We start from the raw sequence: 19786 nt of genomic DNA on the forward strand, positions 1-19786 counted from the left end.
TTGAATTTTCCAGGGCCTAGCAGGTAAAGGCACAGCTTGTGAATCTGGGGCAGAACAAATCAGGCACATATGGGAGCTTTGTAGGGATCTCTTACCCCAGCTGTCATCTGCAGCACCAGGGTGGGCTGGGACTGGGGTCACAAAGTCCAGTCACAGCCCAGGACAAACAAATGATGCAACTCTTCTGATGGATGTGGGCAGAGAACAGAAGGGTGGTTCTACCTTTGCATGCCAAGATTGGAGAAAAATTGACTTGAATAAGGAAAAATCAGGAATAATGTAGCCTCTTAAGTGGCAAGGAGCTGAGTGAGCCAGCTGGAAGGACAGAGGCCATGCTACAGCAATACCTCTGCTCAGCTGGATACCACTGTCCACAGCTGGGGACCCTGTCCCTGGATCTCATCCATGTTGGATGATTGGACAAAACAGCAGGTACTTTGCTCTGCTGGGGCTGCTGCTGTCCTGCAGTTTTCCAGGCTGCCTGACTTCACCTGACAGTAGGTCTGGTTAAGACAAGTGGCTGAGACCCAGCTGCCTGAGCTGCCCTTGCTGGCAGGCAGGTGCCAGCTGGACTGCAGGCAGAGAGCGGTGGCTGAGTTGTCACCCTCCTCTGCCTTCCCAGACTCCAAAGAGTTAAGTGCTAGTTTCAAGTGTCTCTAAGGTGACACCAGGCTGCCTGCTGGATGCAGCTCCCCACAGCCCCCTCCCCATGCACACAGCACACACTCAATGCTCACTTTCTGCTTTGTCTTTTGAGAGCTGCTCCAGGTTTTGTGCACAGGCACTTTCCTCGCTGCCTACCTTTCCCCGCTGCTCCTGCTCAGCTGCTGCTGCTGGGGACAGTGACAGACGTGCCTGGCTCCAGAGGGACCTCGCAGAAGAAAATCCAAGCTCTCGCTCACTGCAAGCATCGCTATCCCTGGACTGTGCTTCTTCAGCAAACACTGTGTTCTGCACTCGCTCCCCGCTGCTCTCACAGTGCCAGCACCTTTGAGGAGTAGCACCAACATCTTCAGGTTTGTGTCAGATATTCCTCCGCTTCGGAGTGGCAGGGCAGTAGAGCCAGCAGGAGGCTGAGCTGCTGTGTCTGAGCTACCCAAGCTGCTATCAAGAGGCCAATAAACACCACTGCAAAATTTGGACGCTGTTTTTTCTCGTGCTTGTGCTCCCTCAGGGAGTTAAACCTTGCCGGGATTGTCCCACGGCCCTGGGGAGACAAAGTGGAGCACCCCGTGGGACCCTGTGGGACACGACTGGGCTGCCCAAGAAGTTCTGGGGGCAGAGTGGGACTCCTCGCCTAGAGAGACACCTCACTCCAGCATGGCTGAAGGTCCCGAGAGCTGGAGAGACTTCTCCTCTGCCAGGAGCGATGGTGAGGTGGCCAGGGGAGCCACAGGAAGCCTCTGCGGAGCAGGAGATACAGAGAACACTGGGCGAGCACAACGCTTGGGCCTCTGCAGCACGGATCCAGCCTGGGAGGAGATGAGAGGGGCAGTGGCCATGGCAGAGGTGGAGGAGCAGTTCCTGCACTTGGCCATCAGAAAGCAGGTCTCCTACAGGTAGGAACATCTGGGTCCCCAAGTGTCAGGGCTGCACTGGGGCAGTGGAGTGGCCTGTCCCTGAGGCATCTCCCTCCCAGGGGGTCAGGGATGGCTCTTTCCAGCGACCACTAGCACATTCCCACCAGAAACCATCTCAGCACAGAAACAAGGTAACCAGTTAGTCCAGTCTTTCCCATCGCGTGCAAGAGCCCCCTCTGCAGTGGCAGCCCCATTATCACCTTTGCAGACCCCCTTATTTCCCTTCTACCCAACTCCCCCTTCCCATCCTGGGGCTGCAATGCCTCCTAGACAGTGGTCTGGGTACCTTGCAGCAAGAGGAGATCTGTCCTGGCTTTTGGCGTGACTCTTCCGTCACAACTCCTGTTCTTACCTCCCCTCTGCTATCACCAGGCAAAGCTGGCAGAGGTGAAAAATGATTCTTACAGCTCTCATGGGGCTTATGGGAGCCACTGCCTGGTGATACTCAGGTGAGCTCCTATTTCCAACTCCAACCATAATGTCTGAAATCCTGCTTGGCTCAGCATCTCCAGGACTTCGGCTCTATTCTTCTGTCACAGCAAATAAGGTCTGGTGTCCCACCCTGCCCTTTCCTTCATTAGAAGTGTGTTTGAGCCCTTCTATGATTTACTACCCCCCATCTTTGCAGAATGGCTTTCAGGTGTAAGTGAGGAGAAATCCTTTGACCCTGCACCTGCCCAGAGTAAACATGAGCACTTGCAGAACTGACCCTGGACTTCTGTGAGAGTCTGGGACTAAGAGGAGGGGAGAAGGCAGGAGCTGCCTTCTTACCATTCTCCAGAGCTAGCTTGGCCCAGAGATGTTTGTGTCCTTCTGAGCTCCATGTCACCATGTCATGCCATGTTCAGCAAGTGCCACAAAATTTACAAGCAGGTGGAACACTGACATAGAGAATCTTGGTGCCATGCCCGCTGCCATGGCAGACAGAGAGGCTGGATGAGCTCTCCTGCCTCTGGTCTGGGCCTTGGGGACCCTGGGGTGCAGAGCTTTGCCAGGGGGAAGAGTTTGGGCAGGAGCTGTCGGTCACCCCCCATCTGCACTCCCACGCGTACAGCAGCTCTTTCCCCCCCCTTGCAAGGGCTTCAGTGCAAGCTGTGAGCAAATTGCTCTCTAATACTGCGGTAATGGGAACTAATAGGAAACCTTATTAGTGCCTGCAGAGCAGGAGGGGCCCCGAAGCTGACTCATCCCCAGCACTTGTTATTCCTGTTGTGGGTGGCGAGCAGGAGCCGGGGTGGCAGAGACCTGTCCAGGTCTCCTGTGTCCCTGAGCCTTGCCACAAGCTGGGGCAATGAGCAGCTCTTCTGGTCCTCATTCTGTACCCAGGGCTGCTCACTGAGGCACCAGGCAGAGCTGGGAGGGTCTCGGCCCTGATGGCACAGAGGATGAGGAATTACTGTGCCAGGCAGAGCAGGATTTTCTCCTCTTAGCTGTCTTCTCCAGATGTTCACAGTGTGTTTTGCGAACAGATTAGCCAGCTGCAATTTTCCAGCCTTCCCAGGGGAGGAAGGGACCATATTGCAACCTAAATTATCAGCCTGAATTTGTTCCAAAATTATCTAAGGTTGCTAGGGATTGTATACACCGTGCCCATCCCACCCCAGCCACCCCAAGCAGGTGGCGCAGTTGACGTGCCCCAGCCTGTGCTGCCCTAACACAAAGCACCTCTGTCCTACACAACTCTCACAAGGGGTCTCTTTGCAAGGGACTTTTCCCCATCCAATGCAGGCTTTGCAGAAGGGAGGATTCTGAGAGGCTAGAGGGAATGCTGCAGCAACCTGCAGGCCAGCAGCAAAGGAAGAAATGCTTGGGATGAGCTGCTTCCTCCACCCAGTGTTTCGGACAGCCAAGCAAAGGGAAGGAGAAATGGGAGAGGAAGTATCTGGGGGTGGAAACCTGCTTGTTCTGTCCCGTGACACCCCTGTAGTTTCAGGTCCAGCTGCTTCCTCAAGCAGGTCAGGTGGTGATGGAGCTGTTACCCAGAGGTGGGCTAACCTCCTATCATGTGCCCCTCCTGCAGAGTGAGAAGTCCTAGGGAGCTGACAGAAATCCCCTTGCTGTGCTGTCCAGCTCTGGAGACACTTACGGAACCCTGGTACAGAGTTTAGAGGACCTCCTCCATGGGCCGTGGGCATCACAGGTATCCTCAATGTCAGCTGAAGGTTGGAGGCCCCAGCCCCCTTGCTGCCAACCTGCCTGCTCCTGCTGGGACCCATTAGTCATCACGAGGGGCAGGCGGCATAAGCTGCTATATAAAGGTTTTGAAATGAGCAGAAATGATATTAATCCCATGGAAATAAAGTTCCTTCCATAAATAGCTGCCACGGTGTATGGAGGCGCCTTGGGCGGGTGGAAGAGAGCTCAGCACTCGGGTTATATTTAGGGATTTGAGTAGCAGTTTCGTGCCAAACTTATTAATGATGCTGGCTTGTGCACCAGATTTGCACATTCTGGGACAAATTTTCCCAGTAGGAAGGTGCCTCTGCAATGCCAGAAGGACCCAGTGCCCTCTGTCACCACAGCAAACGCACAGCAAGCACCAGGATTGTGTGCCTCGATCCCCAGTCACTTCAGACAAGGGGAGTCCAAAGTCAGCTCCTGCTTGCCTTGAGTGTCTCCACCAAGGTTTTGTGATGGGGCAGGATCATCTCTAGCTCCCAGAGTCAGGTAGCTCCAGTGGCAATAAGGCAAGCTAGAGGCTGGTGGAACTTTGCTGTAGGGAAAGCCAGCCTGGAGCCAGAGGCCTGGGACAGGTGGTGGCAGGTCACAGCAGCACCCTGCAACCTCCCCCGAGCAGTTGTGGGTTCCCTCTCAATTTCATCATTGCTTTCAGGGTGATGCTTGCAGCAGTAGCCTCTGTCACTGCCACTGCTCCCAGCAACCCAGCCCGGAGGGGTGTTTACCCAGAAAGGAAACCACAAGCGCACAAAAGCTCCTGTACAAGCTCTCCGCAGGCCCCGTCTATGGGGCGGGGTGCCAGGTGTCAGACACGTACCCTTCGGCTCTCGGTCACGGCCGGAGGTAGTGCCCGGACCAGCCCAAGCACCACAGGGCTCCACACAGGCATCTATGGCAGCGGGAAGAGTGGGTCCTGTGTCCCTCTGTGCCCCCCAGGCAGCTCCCATCCCTGCCAGGGAGATGTGAGGCACCTCGGCTGTTCAGCGCGGTTCCCGGCTGGCAAATAGGACGCAGCTAATGCATCTCACAGGGTGTTCTGTGCCAGGAAGCTAAATATAACCCGCAGAGTGGAGCAGAGGGGGCTTCTTTGAAATGTAAATAGCAAGGGAGCTTGGGCATAGAGCAGGCCAGAGGGGAGAGCTGGAAGAAGCGGCTGGAGAGAGTGAGGTAGGAGTCCTGAGGGGCCCAGGGGAAGATGGTTGCAACTCTCTGCTGTCTTCTCTTCCTTTTGCCTTCAGATCTGGATTCTGGATGTTTGTGAAGACCCAGGACAGCCTGGGCAGCGCAGGGGCTGAGGAAGAAGGAAAGGAAAGCCTCCACTGTCTGCAGGGAGAAAGGGACAGAGAGGGGATCTCCTTCCTCTGAGTCCTGCCTGCTGGCCTTTTAATCGTGTTAGCCCTGCTCTGCAGAGCAGCATAATCAAATTCCCACTCGTTTCCAGCAAGCCAAGCCCGCTCCACTCTGACAGAGACATTTGTCTCTGCATCCCTCTGTGCAGCAGGGGAAAGGAGATGGGTGGCATGGCCAGAGGGAAGTGCTAGAAAAGAGCAGGTGGCTCCTCACAAAACTTGGTCGGGGGTGACAAGCGTCTCCCCTGCCCTGACTCTCTCCAGAACCAGGGACAAGCTCTGCTGGGCCCCACTGTCAGACACAGGGTCTAGTGCACGGCACAGGGGTGGGATGGATTCGGAGTTGGCATCACCCTGTGCTTGGTGCACAATGCTGGTGCGTGTTCACTCTCATTCTGGCTCTCATTCCAGACGTTCCTATGTGCAAGGCAGTGGTGAACTGGATATGGGACTGTGTGTAACAAGAGATAGAAACATCCCAAGAGGCAATTTTGGAGAAACAGGGAGGTTGTGGGTACAGCCTGGCTGTGTAGCGACATTCCTGCAGCACTCCCAGGGAGGGGTGGCATAATGCAGCCCCAAGCCCCATCTTAAACCAGGCACACTGCCTGGTTTAAACTGACCCAAGACCCTGCTGCTGCCAGAGGGGATGCTCCTGCCCTTCCTCCTGCTGTGTTTTTTCCACATCAGGCAAGCCAGGTCGGCTCCCTGAGGCAGCTGAACACAGCCTCCCTCCCCTGTTTGTCCCTACAGCCACAGCCTCAGCTTTGCATGTGGTGTGGGTATACAGGGGGACCATGGGGTGGGACTCCCCGAGCAGGCCAGCAGGGAGGTTGTTAGGGGCACTAGCCAGTATTAGGGGCAATGCCAACCTACATCTGAACACTCCTGGGTGGGGAGAGCAGGGATCCCTGAACCAAGAGCCATCCCTTTCCCTGACCACTCCCTCCCTTATCTGATCCTGTTCACAATGTAACCCGCAGGCAGGTATCCTGCTGAATTGGGCTGAAGCGGGCAGCTTAATCCTTTCAGTATCAGGGTGCTGCACAAACTAGCATGAAGACAAGGGTGCCAATTCACAGTAACATCCAGCACAGTGACCTCCATCCCTCTCCTGTGCTGCATACAGAGAAGCCTGTGCCAGCAGGGTCTGTCTCCTCTGGCCTCCTGACCAAGAGCACCCAAGACTGGGAATTCTAAGGGTTGCTCTATTACCGCAGGCCTGGTTCCTACGGTGTATCACCGTGTCCCGCAGCCATAGGGAGGAGGAGGAGAGAAGATCCAGCAGGCAGGAATTGTACAGCAAGATTTATTCATTTAATTATTTTACAAACTCTTTTATAGACTTTTTTCTTCGTAGTCTAATTGGACAAAGGACCAGCCACCCCTTAGGGGTGATTGGCTAAAATCCTAAAACATCCATTGTCAAAATATTTTTCTACTATACCATAAACAAGACTTTTCAAGGTTGCAGGTGGCTTGGTTGTTTACATTCCCTGCTACCTCTTCTGCGTGAGAGAAAAGTCTCTCACGGACTTAGAAACTAGCGAGAAAATCCTTGCTAGCAGCATTTTTGTATCTACATTGCTCCACAGTTTTGCACCAAGCCCAAGGGACAGAACCGTGAAAGGATACACGGACACAGCACACAGAGGATGGTGAAGGTCCCGGGGGTGTGTTACTTTTCCAACAGCCTCACCAAGCCCTGGTGCTCCTGATGCTCCTGGGTAAGGGGACTAGACATCAACACCACGAGACAGAGAAAGAAACATGAAAGGGAAATGGCTGCAGGCAGGGAGAAAATGCAACTAACCCATCACGGCATGCAAAGCAGCAGGGATGACGAACCCTTTCCACAATAACAAAACTCTCCCTTCCCTGATCTGTGAGCTGGAGTCAGGCATCCAGGACCTGCCTTTTCCTCTCTCTGCACAGTAATTAGTGCAGTGGGTTGTGTTCTGCTTCAGAGCTTGCCCGGTGAGATCAAGGTCTGTCAATGATTTTTTTTTTTTTGCTTTTGATGATGGAGTTTAAAGCAAGACCATGTGCCCCTTTAGAAATGCCATTTGTGCAGGCTGCCAGAACCAGCTTTGCTTGCTTGCCTTTCTCTGGCCCACAGAAGCTGTTCACAGACCCTCTTGGTGATCTGAAGCTCTCCTGGAGCCAGAGCACACCAAGCAGCATCTGGTTGTGAAGAGCTGGGGTTTTTGGAGGTGGGGACAGGCCAGGCTTGCAGGCTTAGGCTGTGTCGCCCCAGACTGGGAGATGGATGATGAATGTCAGGCTGTTTCTCCACTCTTTGGAGGCCTCCTAAATGGTTCTACTTTTCACACTGCCCATTCCTGGTTTATCAAGGCATTTTTTCAACGAATTCCAGTGCAGAGTGAGCAGACGCTGGATGTTGTTTTCAGACCCACCACACAGGGAGGATGCATCCACCCAGGGGTTGTGAGTGCTGTGGTGCCCTGCAGGGTAAGGAAGTGCATGACACAGGGCAGGTGGCAGGAGGACAAACCCACTGCCATGGCACAGTGCACATGGCAGTGCTGAGACAGCTTTGGGCGAAGGGGCTGTCTCAAGTCTGGGGGCATTCAAAGAACCACCCAGCAAGGGAGGTGCGGCTCCTCGGCGCGCAGCCCAGCGTGCCAGGACGTGCTCCTGCTTGCTGAGGGTGCGCACGAGGCTTCGCTGGAGCAGACCCGGCTGAGGAGATGGCCAGCGCCGTGGGAAGAAGGCCGCAAAGCCGGCTGTGATGACAGCCGCCCTCACACTTCCAGGAAGTGCAGAGAGAGGAACCAGGTGGAGGGTGCAAACAAAGCCGGGGCCCCGGCCGGGCGGCCGAGCACTGCCAGGGACCTGCCCTCGGGATGACTCCGGAAAGCGGCCGCCGGGGGAGGAAGAGCGAGAGTGAACCCCGGGCTGGCTGAGCGCATCAGCTCATGCTGCGGCAGATGTGGCGGCATCGCTCCTGGGACGTTCCCCAGAGCCCTCCGGGGGACGTAGATATAAGGTATCCACCGAGCTGGGCTCTGCCGCCTTCCTCGTACTGTTGGGGAGCTAAGGTGCTGTGGCGGGTGCTGACAGCCCGTGCTTTGTGGGCTGGGGGAAGGCTTCCTGTGCTCGCCCAACGCCTCGCCAGCAATCCCCTCCTCTTCTCTTAGTGCCTGGGCTTGCGCAGCACAACCTCCCAGCCAGGATGTCACAGGGCCGCCCGGGCGCTTTCGACGCCAAGCCTGTGAGCACAGCGGGCCAGCCGGGCTTTGCCTGGGCTGTCGATTTCTGGGAAGCAGCAAGGTGTGTCCCCATCCCCACCAGCCCTCCTGGAAACGGCTGGTGCTCGAGGTTCCCAGTGGGACCTGCCCCAGGGTGTTAAGGGTCGGCAGGAGCACTGTGCAGCGGGCAGCCAGGGCCCTGCCCTCGCAGACGCGCAGCCCCGGCTTTCAGCCTGGCTCCGCGCCCTTGGAAAGTGGGGAAGCTGCCGTTGCGGCCGGCACATTTTCCATGCAAAGGAGGGCTGGGAGAGCTGCTCCTTGCCTGGACTGGCAGCCATGGCCGGCAGGCCTGCCCCTGCCGCTGCGCCAGCGGCCGCTGGGCCAGGGTGTCGCTGGACTCAGGGAGAAGCGGGGCAGGCGCTCGCCGGGCTGGGTAAGAGCCTCAGGGCTGGGTAAGAGCCTCAGGGCTGGCCTCGGCGACAAGGCCGGCAGTGGTTCCCGGTCCCCGGAGAGGGCGGTGGGGCTGTTGGCTCCGTCCCCCCCGTCCGGCGGTGAACAATGGGAGGCGGAGGCAGGGGGAGGCTCCGCTTCTGCCGCCGAGCCTCTTCCGAGCGCGGGGCGGCGGCGGGGCTGACACGCGGCTTCCTGAGGCGGCGGCGCCGGGCGCGGGGCCACGGGACGGGATCCGCCGCCAGCCCCGCTCCCCAATCTCGGCAGGCGGCGCTGGCGGCGCGGCCGGCGGTCCCACCGGTGAGCGGCTGAACTTCCTGCCCGCGGCCCGGTGGGGCGGGGGAACCCGGGCCGGCCGCGCCCCCCGCCCGCCCTCGGTGCCCTCCCCTGGTTTGGAACCCCGGTGGCGGCGGCGCTGCCGAGCCCTGAGCTCGGCCATGCAGGCGGCTCGGCCCCCGCCGTCCGGCGGCTCGCCCTCCGCCGCCTCCTCTGACACCGCCGCCGCCACAGCCGACTCCTCCGGGGCGTCAGGTGGCGCCGAACCCGAGTGGGGGCCGCCGCCCCCTCTGGGCCGCCGCCACAGCAACAAGCGCTTCACTGGCCTCAAGCTCTTCGGGCGCAGGTGAGCACCTGGCGGGGCGGGCGGCGGGACGGTGGGTCCCGCCGGGCGGGCGAGCTCCGGGTGGTGCCTGTGCCGCCGCCCCGGCACCTGGCGGCGGAGCGGGGCCGGAGGGAGCTACGCTCCCGGGCAAGGGCTGGCTGTAGGCGGCTGGAGCATCCGGAACGGAGGCGGCGGAGCACCGGCTTCCGAGGAGCCTCCCGCCGCCGGGCCGTCGGCAGCCGCCTCACCAGGCCCGGTCGAGGGGCTGACCCCGGCTGAGCGCAGCCGCAGGGGGATGCGGGACACGGTGTGGGGATGGAGCGGCGAGTTTGCTTTTCCCTCCTTTCGAGCTCTTGGCACGAGCGGTGGGAAGCTGGGGAGCATTGCCCTCGCTGCGCGCTGTCCTCCCCGTGGAGTCGGAGCCTCGTCTCCGGGGGATTCGCTTCCACCCACCTAGAACTGCCTGTCTCCATCCCCGCACGCCCGTCCCGTGCTTTGCCTGCGACACTGGCAGTCCTGCCGCGCCGGGGGATGGCTGTGCTCGCTGGGATCCCGGCTTCGCATGCATCCTTCCCAGAGCCAGCCGGGCTCCTTATGCCTCCCTCAGCCTCTCTGTTGGCCTCGTGGAGATTTGGACCGTGTAAGCGAAGTACCTCTAAGTACCAGAGCCTGGTACCTCTGCCATCCGGAGGTCTTTGAAAACATTGAATAACTGAGGTCTGAAGGAACCTCTGGAGATCGCCTGGTCCACACTGCTGTCTCAAAGCAGAGTTGAATTTGATCGGGCTACTGATGTTGAGTTTTGAGTGTTGCCAGGGTGTAGAGAACACAGCTTCCATGGACACTCGCTCTCGTGCTTCAGCTCCTCGGGATTTTTTTTCCTCTAATAACTATTCAATTTCCCTTGTTGCAACCTGTGCCTGGTCTCTCTCAGGTTGTCACTGTGCACGTCTGGGCAGCATCTGACCCAATTTTCTCTGTACCTTCCCATCAGGTTCCTGAGGATGGTAATAATGTTCCCCCTCAAACTTTTCTGCAGGTTAAACTGCCCCCATTATCTCATCCTCTCCTTGTACTTGATTACTCTTGCCCCAGCTGTGTTGGTGGCCCTGTGACAAACTTGCTACATCTCATGAGTATTTTTGGCATATGGGAGCAGTTGAAGCAGGATGCAGTGCCACCAGGGTGGTATCACACGTGCTGAATGGAGGGGAAAGGCCCCAATTTCAACCTCCACAACCAAGCCGGAACTGGGAGTGGATGGCTTGCAAGGTCACTCCACCACATAGTGGTGTTCTCTCCTCTGGTTTCAGAGCTGTCGGCAGTGGCTGCCTTGAGCTCCTGGCAGTCCCTGCCCTGCTCCAAATACTGTGTGGCATCTCTCTCTGACTCCTGGGGCTTCAGGCTGTTGTTACTGCAATGTAGATGAGAGCCAAGGGGAAGTTCTCCAAGTGTGAATAACCTTTGGCAGTGTGGACACATGGGGAGAGGCAAAGTGGGATGGGCAGGAAGAGCTGGAGGAGGCCAGCAGGCCTGCCAGGATAACTGGAAATGCCCATTAGGTTGTTTGGTGTATGGATACTTCTCTCATCCTTGTGCTGCTGATGTAGGGACCCAGTTCCCTCTGGCTCAGGATGATGAATGCAGCACCCAGAGCTGTAGGGTAGTGAGGAGAGATTCCACAGACCTCTGAAATTGAAGGGGCTCCCACACACACCAGTGGGAGGCAGACTCGATGGGAAGTCATGCAGGATAATTAGCTGCATGCCACCGTATTCATGCCCACCTGAGCGTTGGAGCAGAGGATGGCATGAAGTTTCTTCACCTCCTCTGAGGGAATTACGAGGGAAGGCTGTGCTACGCTTCCTTTTGTCAAGAAGGAAATCCAAATACCCCCCAAATGCTTTCCAACAGCCATCATTGAGGAAATTTGCACCCTCTTCTATTCTGAGATTTACCCAGAGTGTCTGGGAAACCGGTCTAGAGGAAGATAAGGTAATCAGCAGGAATTTGCTCACTGGCAGCAGTGAGTCTCTGGAGAGCCTTGGCTTCAAGGAGAGGGGTCTCCTGAGGTGGACACCCTATGCTGGACTCCACCTGCAGCAACACTGGGAGGCATGACCAGGGGAGGCAGGGGTCTGCAAAATGGAAAGAGAGCCTGTCTTGTCCCCAGGGCAGGTGAGCCCTCAGGGGATTTGAAGCAACAGAAAGGTGAGCCTCCAAGCTCTGGCCTCTGATGGTATGTTAGTCCCGTGTTTTGCAAGCAGGCTTATTTCTGTACCTTATAATTGCTGTACAGGAGGGTGGAGTAATTGGCTCTAGAGCCGACAGAGACAAGTGCACAATACATGCATCCAGGCCATGGATGGGTAATTCTTTTAATTGGACTGATAAAGAGATTGGGGTTGATCAGATAAGAGGTGGTTAGGATTAAATTGCCGTCCTAAGTGCCCTGTTTCTTGTGCTATAAGTGAACTGCGCAGTTTACCCTTTCCAGGGATGAACTGGGGAAGGAGTGTAAGTGCTGGGGACAGTGCCTGTTTCTTGCTCGCCCCCGTGCCAGTGAGCTGGGATGCTGAAATGGACCTTGCCTGTGGGCTTCAGAGCTTCTGTAACAAATCCCACTTCGAAGGAAGTATGTGTAATAGCTGGTGCGATAGCATAAGCAGGGACCATAGCCACCAGTGGTGCAGCTGGCAGATGGTAGTCCAGCAGAGAGCATGGGACTAAGTTTTTGTCTGGGACCCTTTGGCAGGTCTTGTGCTGAAGCCTGCACGTGAGCCTGGGGGTGCCTGCCACTGCCCCAGGAAAGGTCTGTGGGTGGCACAGCCTGTGGGTAAACGGCACTCAAGAAACTGAGCCGAGCACCCGCCTACGTCTTTCTGGGACGTCACTTGTCACTGTCTTTCTTGCAGCTTGATGCTTACACCCATGTGAAAGCTGAGAACGATGTGCCACTGGGATGGCGGCCCAGCCTTCCCCATCCCTGCTGTGTGGGGGGTGTCCTTGAACCTTGGGCCCACTTTCCCCTGTGCGGGTGCAGTAGAGGGGCTGTGCAGTGGGGTAAGCCCCAAGTGCCCTGGGGGAAGACCAGATGGTAGTGAGGAGCCTGAAGTTTGTGCTCTGCAGGCTGGCAGGCTGAGAGCAGTGCTTCCCTCGGGACGAGCTTTTTCACAAGGCACCTTGCTGCCAGCTAGCTGTTGAGCAATCATCTTCCTACTTCTCCTCTATGCATGTAGATTTTGTATGCCTCTAGCTCTGAAACCCTCCAGCCTCTGCTCCCCATCCTGCTCAGAGGTGATGGGTAGCTTTAGCTGGGCCTGTGGGGATCCCCAGCTGTCCCCTGCAATGACACTTGGGCTTGTTTGCAGGGCAGATGGGATGTGCCGAGAGAGTTGTTTCCGCTGCTGTGTTTGCTCTGTGATCTCTGCTCAGGGCCTGACCTCCTGTGGGGCTGCTCAGGGACTTTTTATCTTGATGGGAGAAAAATAAAGCACTGGGCACACTGAGCAGCCGTACCTGTTGGCAGCCAATGCAGCCTTGCAGCAGAGCCAGGCTGGGGCAGCTGCCAGCTCAGTGGGGCTGTGGGATAGGACAGGGAAGGATCAGAGCATGGGGGGTCTGACTGCTTCCAGAGGCTGAGGTCCTCCATGGTGTGGACCCTACCTGCTACCTGCCTTGTCTCTCCAGTCGCAGGCACTCTCTGGCAGCTCTCCTGTGCTCCCAAGATCAGAGCAGGGGCTGCCACAGTGACATGTACCTGCACCAGAGAAGGTGTCAGGACCTTTAATTATAGCATCATAGAATGGTTTAGGTTGGAAGATCATCCAGTTCCAATCCCCCCACCATGGGCAGGGACACGTTCCACTAATCTTCTTAAGAGCTGGAGCATCCTTTCCAGGAAACCCTGTAATCTCTTCAAGGGGCTGAAAGGAGGGAGGATGACAGACCTGCAAGCGGGGAGAGTTTGCGAGCTGTTTGATTGTGTGAGTCCTCTTGGGGACTAAGGAGATGCTCGTAAGGGGAGACGAGCCCTCTGCAATGGGGGCAATGCTCTCACGAAAGGCAACCTGAGCTCTGGCAGGTGGTGGGAGACACAGTGTAGGATTTCCTTCACTCATCATTGTGCAGTGCCTGGGGAGCAGACAGTCTCCCCAGAGACTTGGCAAAGCCTCTAAATTTAACTTGCAGCTCTGCTCTTGGTGAAGCTGTTTTCTTTTTCCCAGGTGACTCTGTGAGCTGAATGTCCTGAGTTATCTCTCAGCCATGCATTCGCTTGCTTGCTGGTTATTTTAAACCAGTGCTGACTTTGAGATACTGAGTTCAAGAGTAGAGTGAGGGCTGTAGGCTGACTCGTTGACTCTTGGGTCCACAAACAATCTTTTTTGGGAGAGATGGGGGACTGGCAGTAGGTGAATGGCTTCTGCTGGAGACTTTTGGAGGTAGGGAGTCTGGTGGAGATCTGACTTGGGAACATGGGCTAGATGTGGAAATAGGGGAAACCTGTTCTGCTAGTTCTTGAGTTGGCACCAGGCTCTGGGGATAATAAGTGGCTCTGTCTTTGCAATCCTGAGTTCAAGAGCTTTCCCTGGGCCAGCTCTCCAGTAATACGAAAGTAATACTCAGTGTTTCTGTTGCAACTTGCAGACCCAGCAGCAGCTGCAGTCTGTCTTTGGGAGCTGGGAGGCTTTCTCCTTCTCCCCATCAGGATGCCAGGTGGAGGGTGAAGCTCAGCCAAGGCAAGCAGTGAGGCTACGCTGGCCAGGCCGGTGCCCAGCAGGGATGGAGTCCTGTCCACACTGGACATATGTGTTAGACCCAGTGCTGTTCTCTTCCTGCCTGCAGTTTAGGGGTTGATGCCTTAGGGTGCTAATTTTGTAGTTAACTGTGAGCTCTGCCCCCAGGGAAAGCTCTTCCTCATTGTGCCAGGATGAGGAGCTGAGATGATCTTCTTCCCACTCCATGCTGTCCCAGACAGTAGGACTTAATGGGCCTCTTTTCTCAGCCCTGCCTGCCCGGCAGGTTGTGCTGTCTGGGTTAGGCTGTCAGTTCCAGTTTCTACCTGTGACCATTGCTCTCATGCCCAGAAATAGCCTGGCTGAGCTTTGCCCATCTAACAGCCGTCAGCTCTTCCCAGTGGATCAGGGCCTGGGGAAATAAGCTGAGCATGCCCCATCTCAGAGAAGCCCTGCCCAGCTGTGAGAACTGGAGACCTGTCTCTGGGGGGCTGCAGGATGCTGCCCAAGCTGTGGGTGCAGGGTGGTAGATACATGGCACTGATGGGAAAGCCCCACTCTGGGAGCAGACAGAGGTCTGGCTGGAGGTAGTCCCACCCTTTGGCTGCTGCCCTGTCCTCCATGTGCCCTGTGTTGGTGGGAGATTCCTTTAGCGTGTCTCATGGGCTGTTGCTGCCCCCCTGGCATTACTGCAGGCTGCCAGATTGTGGCAGGCTCTAGTCCCAGCCCCAGGTGGGGGCACCCAGCCAGAGTGTGAAAATCCCACCCAGCACCAACACTCAAGAGCTAAGTGTTTGCCCTTTCCCCAGCTCCACTCACCCTATCTCCCTTTCCCTGCTTGCCAGCAGCATCTCATTTCTTTTTGGGGCTGGAGCAACCTCAGCTCCAGCATGTGCTATGGCTTTGAAGAAAGTCATGTGTCCCAGCTGGCTGGCCCAGGAAGTCAGGGCAATTAACATAGAGCCTTCTTGCAGAAGGTTTTCCCCTTGTTTTGGTGCAGCTTGGCTTCCACAGGAAACGTGTGTGCAGAACAGCCTGTCCCTCGCTTGCTGTTGTCAGCCCAGGTGTGGATCCAGAGCCAGAGAGGAGGGGGACTCCTTGCTGCCTGCTCCCCCTGGCTGTGGAGAGTCCCACTTCCACTCTAGGGCAGGACTCCCCAACGGGACAAGGATAGAGAATCATGGGGCAGAAGTACCTAAGATGGCTTGGAGCCTCCTCCTGAGCTCTCAGCCTCTGGGCATGGCCTGTAGCCATCCAAGGGAGGAAGCAGGGGGCCATGCAGATGGCCACGTGCTGTCCCCTCTGTGTGAAAGTTCCCACTTGGACAGCTTACCTGTACATCGTCCTGCCTTGCCACCCTGGCTCTGGCCAGGAGGCTCTCAGATCCAGGGCTAAGCCTCTTACTGCCCAAGCTTGAGGTCACCACACAAGGGGACATGGTGTGGGGCACTCTGGCACCTGGCGCATGGCAGCTGCTGCTGCTGAAATGTGCCGGGGGGTGGGGTGGGTGTTTTCTGCAGAGATTTTGCACCCATATGAGGCTGGCAGATGGCAGGATTAAGAGGCTACAGGGCTCCTGTCCTGTGAGAGCAGCCGAGATGCATGGAAGGAGGTATCCTGCTCCCCACTACAGCTCCTGGCAGGGTTGCAGGTCGGCATGGGGCCAGGAAATGTTCGGGCAGAGGCTGCTGCTGAGGATCCCCCACCTGGGCTCGAAAAACGTTGCCCGCCCACAAGTTTTCTTGTTGTTTGAATGAGTGAGGTGAATGAAGCAGATGTCGTGGGGGTGAGTGTCAGAGGGGTCCCAAGAATGACACTCCCATCTGCACTGGTCACCAAGAGCTTTGCTACCCATCCCCTGGCTGGTGGTAGTTGGGTGTCATAAGGGTTGGTGCCCATGCACAGGGGCCAGAGGGTTGGGAGCAGGTGAACTGCTCTGCCCAAACAATGCTCCTCCATGCAAGGCTTGGAGAGTGCCTTCATGATTTATTTGAAATTCAAATCCATGCCTGGACCCAGCGGTTGAGGTGAAGGAAGGCAGCCAGGAACCAGGCCAGCACAGGGAAGGAGGAAGGGAAGCAGGGCTCTCTCTCTGTGCCAGCCTGGCCCTGCTCCCTGAGTCGTGTGCCCTCTTGCAGATGGCTGGGTTGGGCTGGAGGTGACTCTGAACTGGGCTGGGTTGCTATCCCAGATGAAGGAGAGTGGCGCTTGATGTTTGCTGACTGGCTCTTAAGGGAAAAACAGCACTGCTGACTCCAGCTTCACAGGCATGTTTCCTGCATTGACCTCCATGGCTGACAGCATGGGTGGTGGCACGGATGCCACTGGAGCCCCTGGGATCTGCAAGTGCCAAGGCAAGGGGAGAGCATGTGTGGTGGAGAGATTGCACTGGGGCAGCAAAACTGGGGCGGGGGAGGATGGTGCTGTGTGCTGAGCAGCCAGGCATGTCCATGGCTTGCTGACCACTCTCTTTGTGTCCGTAGACTGCACCTGCCCAACAAAGGTGTCTTCCCTTGCCTCCAGGGCAGCCAGCCCAGCCGATGGGGATCCAGGAGGATAAAGCACCGGCCAGTAGTATATAAGTATGTGGTATTTTTATTGGCTTGCACAGGCTGTGCAGTCCCAGCAGCTGCTGCAACGTTTCTTTTCAACAGCTCTCCTCCCTCCCACCCACGTCTCACCCCACTTCACCCTCTTGTGTCTGTACTAACCAAGGCCACCGAAAGCTGGGCTGCTTGCCTCATGCCTGTGTCACTGACTTTGTTGTAGAGAGCAGTTTGCTGCTGGACTTTGATCGACTAACATGGCAGCTTCTGTTTTGCTGGAGTTTGGATTGAAGGTCAATTGAACTCTTCTTCCTCTGTGTCCTAGCCATTGTGGGCATAAGAACCTAGATCTGGTGCATGCTGAGTGCTTGGAAGACCTAAGGTGACAGCACTGAGGGTGGTTTAGCCAAATGACTAAACTAAATAATAATAAATAATAAAATTTAGTTGAAGCAGTCTGAAGTTCAGTAAGGCTGTGACTGCCAGAAATGATGGAAAAACAGGGCCTGGGAAACAATCACCATTGCTGGGACGAAGTTGCTGTGTGGGAGCCAGTTCCTGGGCTAGCCAATACCTCATTCACAAGTGTTCCCGAGGAGTTATGGAGGCAGGGTATGGGATAAGTCCCAAGTTCCATTCCCAGGCTCCCTATGCCTTGGTCTTTGCAGAGCAGCACATCAGCCTGGTCAGGATGTGGCTGCACATGTGTGAGTGCTGCAGTGGAAGACCCTTACTGCTCTTCCTGGCTTCTGCTATACAGTTTCTCTGCATGGCATCCTGGGCCTTTCTGAGCTTGCCACTCAGTCTCTTGTTTGTCTGATGTTGTAGACACCGAAGTCTTGTATCTCAGGGAGTCCTGTCGTTGGAGGTGTTGGAAGCAAGAGGCAGTGTGGCCAGTTAGTGATCTGCAAAGGGGAGGTGGATGGGTTTTGGAGAGGTCCAAAGAGCCGTGGGTTGAACACCAGAGGGCACGGTCGCTCTTCGTGCAGACCTTTGGTGCTCTGCTGTGCAACTCCAGCCCTTTCCCTGCAGCTGACTTCAGCTGGGTGTTGTGACATGTCCCTTCTGCAGGGTTGCTGGCCTTGACTCATCGCTCCTGGTTTTTCTTTCCTCTCTTCTGCAAGGAAAGGATTTGCAAAGCATTCGCATAGAGCTTTTTTTATGCTGCTGTGGCTGAAGTGGCTGATGAGCTTGATGGCTTAAACTGGTCAGCTGCTGCTGTGGGCTGGCTGATGCTTGGAGACAAGCCTCCAGCCAAGGCAGCTGTCAGCCAGCTCCCCACTGCATGGGCTTGTGTGTCCTGGTAGCACTCAGAGCCTCGCGATGGCACCCACTCAACTTCTGCACCTGGAGCCTGGGTCACTCTTCCCACACCACAGGTCTCTGGAGCACCCAGTGTCTCTCTGTGGGCATGGGAGGAGGAGCAGAGAAATTCGGGAAGCAGAGCAAGGCAGCCCTGTGTTACTGATCTGTGCCAAAGTGCTAGTCCATTCCAGGAAGGGGGACAGTGGTCTGCTCTCTACACAGGCATTGCTTCTTCCCCTCTCTGAAGGATGATGGGAGAAAAAAACCAATCAGTGATGCTGGCAGATGTGGGGACATTAAGATGAAAGAAGAAAAGGATAAGAGCAGATATGCTGAGGGCATTTAGAACAAAAAGGGTGGAGGAGAAAAAACCCCAACTTTTCCTCCTGCCCTCCCATTTGTTGCAGTGGGACAAGCTGACATTCACCAGAGCCAAAAAATTATAGATTTAGCATTGTTAAAAGGAGTTACTTGAATTTTGATGTGAGGTGCGGGACGTGCCACAAGGTGAAAAAGTGAAACCAAAGGTTAGACATTATATCAGTAACAGGGTCACAGTTAAACCAACAAATGCCACTCGTGTGGCAAGTCAGCATGTGCTTTGCTTAGTCACAGGGTCATGATGAAGGCTTGGGAGGTGTCTTTCCTGTCCCAGGCTTTGTGGTGTAGAGAGATCACTGGGGACTGGGTTTCTCAGGGATGCTGAACAGTTCTCCCCCTTGCAGACACCTGCAGGGGCTGCCACTTGTGGTGTGGTTTCAGGTGCGTGGGACCAGGATCTCCTCACATGGAAAGTCTTGCTCAGGGCTGCGTGGGCCTGGGGAGCTTCTTGGTCTGAAGCAGTGGTTTCTGCTTGAACACAGCAGACTGAAACCTATGACAGCAGCACAGGGAGCCAATGGTCTCCATCACAACCTATTCACCTGTCTGCATGTTAACAGGCTGAGGGCTTACTAAGTTGTGGGGGAAGGAGGAGAATGGCAGCAAGGTTTGCATGGCTGATCTTGAGGAGAGGGCTCTTAGGCTTCCTGCTCCCGCTGCCTCCAGGGACTTGGAGAATTAGTGATCTGGTCTCTTGGTGGTCAGATTGACTTGGAAGGGATTTTGGGGGCTACCATGGTCACCCCTTCAGGCTGTTTCCATTTGTAAGTCTAGGTCCTGCCAGCCCAGGAGGGAAATAGGATTGTGGTGACTGTGAGGAGCAGCAAGTGGTATCAGCAGGAGTCTCTGCTATGCATAGATCATGGGGGACAGGGAGAACAGGCTGGGCATGGGGCACTTGAACCTTCTCTGGAAGTGTTCAAGGCCAGGTTGGATGGGACTCTGAGCAACCTGGTCTAGTGGAAGGTGTCCCTGGCTATGGCAGTGGGGTTGCAACGAGATGCCCTTTAAAGTTTCTTGCAATCCAAATCATTCTGTGATTCTATGCTAAGCTTCCTTGGCTGGAGATGGGGCTGGGGAGGAACCGCACATATCTCTTACCAGGCTTCTTTGCTCTGAATGATTGACTAGTTGTAGCACATTTTTAATTTTCTCTTTGATAAAACATCCTGCCAGTCCCAGTAAGTGAGTCTTAAGAATGATGGCCTTGGGCCTGTTGCTAGGGGCCCTTCTGCAGCTGGCAGCATGGCTGCCCTGAGGCTGCAACAATGCTGGGACCTGCTTGACTGCTAGTGGCAGCTGGCTCTTTCCCAGCAGTGGGAATTTCGAAGGATGTGTAGATACCATATGTAAGGAAGGGGGCAGAACCCTCCACCCTTCCTCAGCTGCCAGTTTTGAGGGGGGAGAGGACTGATGGGGGTGAGCACCTCCTGCCTGCCGTGGGTATC

At 56.0% G+C, this 19786-nt stretch overlaps 1 protein-coding gene across 4 annotated transcripts in view; it reads left to right on the plus strand.

Moving 5' to 3' along the window:
- Positions 1 to 739: 739 nt before the first annotated feature.
- The window catches only part of DGKZ (diacylglycerol kinase zeta), a 55027-nt gene continuing 35980 nt past the window's right edge, over positions 740 to 19786 (plus strand). The window contains exon 1 of one of the 4 annotated variants that reach the window (XM_032113582.1): positions 740 to 1559. In XM_032113582.1, the coding sequence (XP_031969473.1) occupies positions 1321 to 1559 (239 nt within the window). In that variant the 5' untranslated portion in view covers positions 740 to 1320. Of the gene's footprint in view, positions 1560 to 8324; positions 8402 to 8570; positions 8753 to 9155; positions 9392 to 19786 lie in introns of those variants that run through there. The other 3 variants (XM_032113584.1, XM_032113585.1, XM_032113583.1) reach the window with 3 other exon arrangements.

Source organism: Corvus moneduloides, chromosome 6 (assembly GCF_009650955.1).
Source record: "Corvus moneduloides isolate bCorMon1 chromosome 6, bCorMon1.pri, whole genome shotgun sequence".
Classification (NCBI taxonomy): domain Eukaryota; kingdom Metazoa; phylum Chordata; class Aves; order Passeriformes; family Corvidae; genus Corvus; species Corvus moneduloides.